The 6843-nt window shown below is 40.0% G+C and overlaps 1 protein-coding gene across 7 annotated transcripts in view; it reads right to left on the reverse strand.

Moving 5' to 3' along the window:
* The window catches only part of LOC110991034 (troponin C-like), a 72699-nt gene that overhangs the window by 19987 nt on the left and 45869 nt on the right, over nt 1-6843 (reverse strand). For 3 of the 7 annotated variants that reach the window (XM_087134556.1, XM_087134558.1, XM_087134560.1), the window contains exons 2-5: nt 5837-5960; nt 5222-5416; nt 4775-4921; nt 4272-4395 (exon numbers count right to left, since the gene is read on the reverse strand). In XM_087134556.1, coding sequence (XP_086990682.1) covers nt 4272-4395; nt 4775-4921; nt 5222-5416; nt 5837-5876 — 506 coding nt within the window. In that variant the 5' untranslated portion in view covers nt 5877-5960. Of the gene's footprint in view, nt 1-4271; nt 4396-4774; nt 4922-5221; nt 5417-5826; nt 5961-6446; nt 6485-6843 lie in introns of all 7 variants that reach the window. The other 4 variants (XM_087134562.1, XM_087134559.1, XM_087134557.1 and 1 more) reach the window with 3 other exon arrangements.

Below are 6843 nucleotides of genomic sequence, written 5' to 3' on the forward strand. Positions count from 1 at the left end.
TACTCTATACAGTAAATGAGTCTTTCTAGGCCAGATACATTTAGTTCGGCACTCTTTTTCAGATTACGTCATTTCTGTATTATTTACGTCTGGGAACCAGACAAACGAGGTGGTCTCATGTCCTATGTACATGTACAAGCTGAAAATGCTTTTAAACAGTAAAAAGTGCTGGGGCAGTCTGTTATAGTGTTGTTAGCGGCCGGCGTTACGTGCGCACGCAGTCGCAATGGACATCGCTCGTTATACGTACATGTACATCGTTTCCACAAAGAAAAGTGAAGGTAAAAAAAAAAAGTCGGAGACTTTTTTTGGGAAGGGCTTCGAGATAGTTGGCAAATTTCCAGAGTCGGCCCGTGTCCACTTATGAGGGAGGTATAGCAAAAACATTTTCTGACAGAGCTTACCATACAGACACAGCGACTAGATCTATAGTACAAATATTACGCACAGGGAACTTCGTATACTAAATCTTTCCTTCAACCAGTATACAATTAAGTACTAGCCAGTAACTCCTGAATGAAAGTGTGGGATATAACGAAGTTGTTTTATCGAAGCCCTTAAAGCTTTTAAGGACCCATGGAAAGTGTTTTTATTGGTTATAATTGAAAACTGTTCGGTTTTATACAATATCCAGAATGAAAAAGTTGCTGTTTTGATCAATACATGGGAGAAACAATTAAAAATTCTCTTAGCGAAACGGCCCCGCACCCGAGAGGTATATCTCGTTAACATGGAAAATTTGCATATCCGTGACGTACACTTCAGAAGATATCATCACGCGGCGCTAGCGTGTCCATGCTTGTCTTGGGTCGAGTTCGGGAAATTTGTGCAAATTGGGTGTTTTAGAGATCACGCCGACCAGATGTGTTGTCGCAGGCTGAAGGAACCCCATAAAGTAGGGCAAGCCTGCACAACTTTTCAACTAAGCGAAATTTATATAGGTGAATTTGGATATTGGAAGTAAGGCTGACCAGGGCCAAAAGGTCAGGACTGACAACGAATTCCAAACAATCTCCAAAAAGAAATTCAATAAACAAAGACGAAGAGGAGCTTGCATGAAACACGAACGACCAAGGGTAAGAAATGCTTCCAAATCGGCCCAGGCTATTCCATTCAATATATTTGTATGTATAGGTCACGGTGCCCTATTGATGTAATTTATGTACACCACAACAGCAACACGTTATGCGGTGAGTGCACCATGTGTACATGCTTTTACCGTGCGCGGGGGTATCGTTTTCGTGGACATGTACACGTACACACACGTTCGAACATTCTACGGCTTGCAAAATTTGTGTGTACAATTAATTAATGTCCATGTCTCTCTTAGGTCCAGACGCACTAAAAGGGTGCCTGACTATAATTCTACTGCCATTGTGGGTTCTCAAATGTACGTCACACATACGCCATCATTTGTCAGGATTAAAACATTCATTTAAAAGGTCACTAACATTAACCACAACAAAGGGATTTTATTCCATTTGTACATCCCCCGTCGTGTTATTGGCACAGCCTACTAATGAATACATTTAACAATTAACAGGTTGTCCACGAAGGTATTCAAGGACCTTAAAGAAATGCTTTCTCAGTATGATTTCTGTGACTAAATATCGCGGAGAAAATTGTCGCACATTTTGTCGTCTTGTGAAGTATTGTCCTCAATTAGAGTACAGCAGTGTCCTTTATATTTTAAATGGCCAAGTTTGCCTGCACTCAATTATTGGGTATCAGTTTGAAATACGTATGTAAGTAAGGTATTTTCAACGTTACAAATATGTAATAACTTAAAATTTCCACAGGAGCGGGAAAAACTTGATAGACTTTGTTTGATGAGACACCAAAGGTAAAATTGCAAAGCGCGTAGAGCAATTTTTTGTGGTCATATTCAGTTTCCAAGGTTAGCTGTAAGTTCACAATTTCGTACACAATTTTGCAAACTGGCCCGGCTGGCTGAAGTAACAAGATCCGAGTACCCTCGTGCATATTAGGGAATGGTACAGGTAATTTGATATACATATATATAGGAAGTTCATCACGGCAGTATCAGAGCTAAATTGTATACATTTTTCACAACATTGTATGACAATTTGTAAGATAGAAAGAATAACTTTCAGTTTCTTTTTTGTTCACGACATGCCTGTGAGTTACAATGTGCTGAGCGACACAGAGGTATTTACACAAATGCATGGTAACACAGGTTTTCTTGGTCAATTCGGTAAATGAGCAGCCAATTTAACCTCCGAGCCATTCTATTTTGCGTGAAATTGAATGCAGCTGTAAAACAATAATTCGATTTCGTTTTAAGACTAGACAAATGTACAGTTGCGTCGTTAGATTCAACAAATTATCAACCAAATAAACAATTCACGTAAAAAGCATTCAATTTCGCAGGCGCTTTTTCGAGGTATGTGTTTGGTCATTCATCTTCATTATTGGGCAGGCATTTCTGTAATCTGTGCAATCTAAAACACAAACAGTTAAAACGTTTCCTTCAGAATGTTCATGGTATAAATACGATTGACTTATTGGCGCAGGAGACACTTTGCTGATGTTCTTCGAAGACAGCCTTTCGCTACAGTTATAAACACTTTTTTTTCTACAGAAATGACAGCTCGTGGTCGCTGTACGCAAGAGGGTCTCGGTAGATCAATTGGACTGCATGTAGTAGTATAACCAAACCAAAACATAAGCCAAAATGTCTGGCACGCCAACCGAGGAGGAAAACTGAAACAACATAGAAAAAATAACACCGTTTATTTGCTAATCCGTATTTCGTTTCTGTTTGAATTGTTATAAAAATAATGAATTACAGTGATTCATGTAAAAATATTTATAACACACAAATGGACAAGGGGGAAAGCTAAAATCTAATCTAAAAGGATAAGAAAAGTAGAATGAAAAATGAAAGCAAAATATTACTTTAAAAATGTGACAAAAATGAAATAAGCATTGTTTGAGAGAATCCAAAAAGTCTTAGTATACATGCACATTTAAAAATGTTTCTTGTGCATAAGATAAAAAGATTACAAATTACAAAGTAAACTGCATCTGAAGGATTTTCTTCTTTTAGCATCAGCGACGAAGGTCTGGGGGAATTTCATTTCTACATTTTGATTAAACGGGCAATCAGTATTGCTGCAAAGTATAGTTCTCGATGTGTAATTTGTTTGAGATATAAAAAATATACACTCAAGTCAATATCTGGGACACACACACTAACCCCCTTTCTGTTCTATACTCATCTCAAGTTGCCGTATATTTCTCTTACCTTATAGTTTTCTAATTTGAAGGCTCAAAATGAGAACATGATTGCCCATTGACGAAAGTAAAACTCGGGGAGAATTTATCATTTCAGTCACCCAGCGTAAAATCGAATTATGGTTATGCACTGTTCAATTGAATGAAGTCAGTTCTAAATTGAATTTGAAACAGTACATTATTCGACGCCTGTAAACGAATTTGAAGGCTCTATAAAAAAGAAACAGCTGAAAAGTCGTTGCAATACAAATGAACAATAATGGATCTGACTGTGAAGATGACGAATTCGGCCGGGAAAACCTATTAAACTAATACTTTTGCAAGATTATGAACTGATGCCAAGGCATTACAGGGCGCAGACTTTCCTTTTAATTTAATTGTTTCTACATTATTTTTTCCATTTAGTTTTACAATCAATTTCAAGTTTATCCCAAATCTTGTTTCCGCTAAAATTCCCAAACGTCCCACAAAAAATAGTATTTTAAATCAGCTTCGCATATATGCCCCGCTGCTTTAGTAATTTTAGTCACCACAAAAAACTTGATCAGAGCAGAGCGCATGGTCAGAGACGACGTCAGCATTTGTACAGAATATTTACATCACAAGCTATTTATCCATTGCAGCTCCTTTCCTACAATGTAGGCCTACCAACGATACTTTTTCTTCAACCAAGCACAGTTCTGTTTTTAAGCCAACCGATACACGTTTTAGACCAACAGCTTCTTTTATACCACCGGCTAATTTTAATCCACCAGCCCCTGTTACACGGTAGCACGGAGTGTATGTATCAACACAGCGAAAACTCTGTGGCATAGCCAGAATCAAGCCAGCAAGACCCATCCTATGGTCTTTCGACTAATAAACAATTTTATATCCGACCTGCGTACGCGCACACTGACATCCAATCGATAAACGCTACATGTGCAGTGGGCATGGCTATAACTGGATTTGTTTATTAACATACAAAACTTCCTAAGAAAGGGGATACTGTGCATCAATGCGCATCCACTTACTTCAGCACTTGGTCCCCATTTTCGTCAAAGAGTTCAAAAGTCCCGGATGCCTCAACCTGAGTTGGAGCACGTGGCTCGGCTGAAACAGCCCTGTCAAACTCTTCAATGTCCAACTTCCCATCCCCTGCGAACGAATAAGCCAAACCTTTTTTAAAAGGGATGCTGGTTGTACATGTACCTCAGAAGGCAACCATATTGATACGAATAATCTGAATTGACTTTGTGAAAGAAACGTCATAATCACCACGGTCATACAAGAGATTTACATGTACATGTGTTAGAATGACATCCAGGTAACAACCCCCTCGGTAGTGCAGAAAAGCATGGCAAACTTTTAGTGTTGAATACATTACCAAAATGTAGGATGTCAAATAGTCTGCATGTCTCTCAGACTTAATTGCACAGACCCATCAAGTGTAGCTCTTACTTTTAAGGTGAGGTGACACAAAGCCATCAGATGGTTTATCACAAAGCCAAATGATATACATTTATTGATAACTTACCGTTGGTTTCGGCCTTGTTGAAGACCGTCTTCAGCTTGAGGACGAATTCGTCCACAGCATTGACTTGGTCTGGTCGCTGCAGCAACAACATCACCTCAATGGGCTCGAGGAAGCTGTTCGAGTCGACATCGTACATTTTGAAGAGCTCTGGTGTAAGTTTAAGGTAGCCAGTTGAATGTTTTCAGGTTTGAATGTTTTCAGGCGAGCGTTGTGGTTTTGGATGTCACATTGATGCAAAGAGGTATTGAGATTATGTTTGCAAGCTTGAACTTTCAAGCCCCCCCCCAACGAAAATTCTGAAACTTGAAAAATGAAGACTTTGCGTAGGAGTTGGTGGTTTTGCACATAGGGGTATGAATTTTGTGGGACCTCTGATTTTTCGAACGCCCCATGAACATTGCCTACTGGATGCCATGAGCCGGCCCTCGTGCTAGTACATGTACTCACCGGTGTGACTAGGAGCGCCTAGCCTCGTGGGGGATTTTCGTTTCTGCATCGCGGGCCGTGGCCTGGCATGGTGGCTCGGTATCGCGGCGAACACCGACAGCAAGGCCAGCATCAAAGCTGGTAGGCGAAGGCCGGAGGATCGCTGGGCCGACATGATGTAAACTTCGGTTGCGTCTGGAAGATTATAGTGTGTGGCTGCAGGAAAAGAAGAAGGAAAGTAATAATATGCGAGGGAAGGCAAGACAGAATGTATAAGGCCTAGGCATCGCTCCGCTATACAGACGCCCTGTAATAATATTGCATTTAACTGGCTCCAAGAAGGATTCTGGATCAAAATATCTACAAACGCAAAGCAAAAGAGCGTTGGACATCTCGCAAAAATTCCTACAATAAGAAGTTCAGCGATGAGTTATCACAGTCGAGGACGGCAGAAGTACCTGTTCAAAAATGCAAGATGGTCGACAAACCAACTAGCAGGTATGTCCGATTCATAAGTCATGTGAATGTACACCTTTCAAAATTCCAGTGTTCACAATCACACCAAATATGAACCACCGGTACCTGCAAAGCAGCCATGTAGTTTGCGATAGAGAATACAACCTCACCTTAAATCACCTTTTGCCAACTTGTCTTGCGATGTTCTTTCTTCTTCCATCCGACAGCGGAATTTTATGACTGAGGAACGATTCGGTGCCTCGAAATCTTTATAGGTTGAGTTGAGGAGAGATTCTCCAGTGGCCTAGTTTAAATTCACAGTTTAATACCACTAGTATTAGAGCGAAGACGTCTCTTCAGAAGGTATACTAAGTATGACGTCAAGTATGACGCACCAATAGGATTAAATTCTGACTAGTTTATATCATTTCAATTTGCTACAGAGAAAAGCAAGATTTACCTCAACTGAGAATGACTGAAGTCTAAAGCCAGTCCATTAAACCAATCAGTTTTTAATGCGCAAAACACTTCTGAGATGACTTAGGCGGTTTTCCTTGGAACTTTGCATTTACCATTTGCTTGTACCATATGCTAATACATGTGTACGAATCTCAACATAAAACAGTGGTCTGAAGTGTAGGCCTAAGTGCTTCGAAGTGCAGTCAAAATGTATTTGTGTCGATCGCCATACATCTCAATTACGGTCTCCTTCATGGCAAACTATATGTCCTGTGAACCCATTTGGCAGAAAGGCATAGGAAATGTAGACAGCATAACGAGGAGAACCTACCTAAAGGAGACAGGTGAAAAATGGATGGGACTACACACCTAAAGGATGTACAATGACAGAGGAAGAGCAGAAAAATACTGGGTCAATTAAACGCACCACACCTACAAACAAAAAACATTATTTTAGGGTGAATCGAAGCTACACCTTGTTGTTTCACGCCAACATACTCAAACTTCCAGGCTATAGAAAGAAAGACCAGTACTGCCGACGCCGTGCACTGACCAAGATTTGCAAGCCTCCTTAGATCTGGAGGAAAGATGTAATAAGGTGGAAGATTAATTGTTGGCTTATGTTTGTTTGAAATTTGAAGACGTTTTACAAAGTGGCAGTTGACCTGAAGACTACGTTTAGGAGTGATCATGTTTGGGACATTATTGGAGGAACATTTCTTCGAAAG

The sequence above is a fragment of the Acanthaster planci genome, linkage group LG03 (assembly GCF_054643075.1).
Source record: "Acanthaster planci isolate LZ-2023a linkage group LG03, COTS_SCS, whole genome shotgun sequence".
NCBI classification, from domain to species: domain Eukaryota; kingdom Metazoa; phylum Echinodermata; class Asteroidea; order Valvatida; family Acanthasteridae; genus Acanthaster; species Acanthaster planci.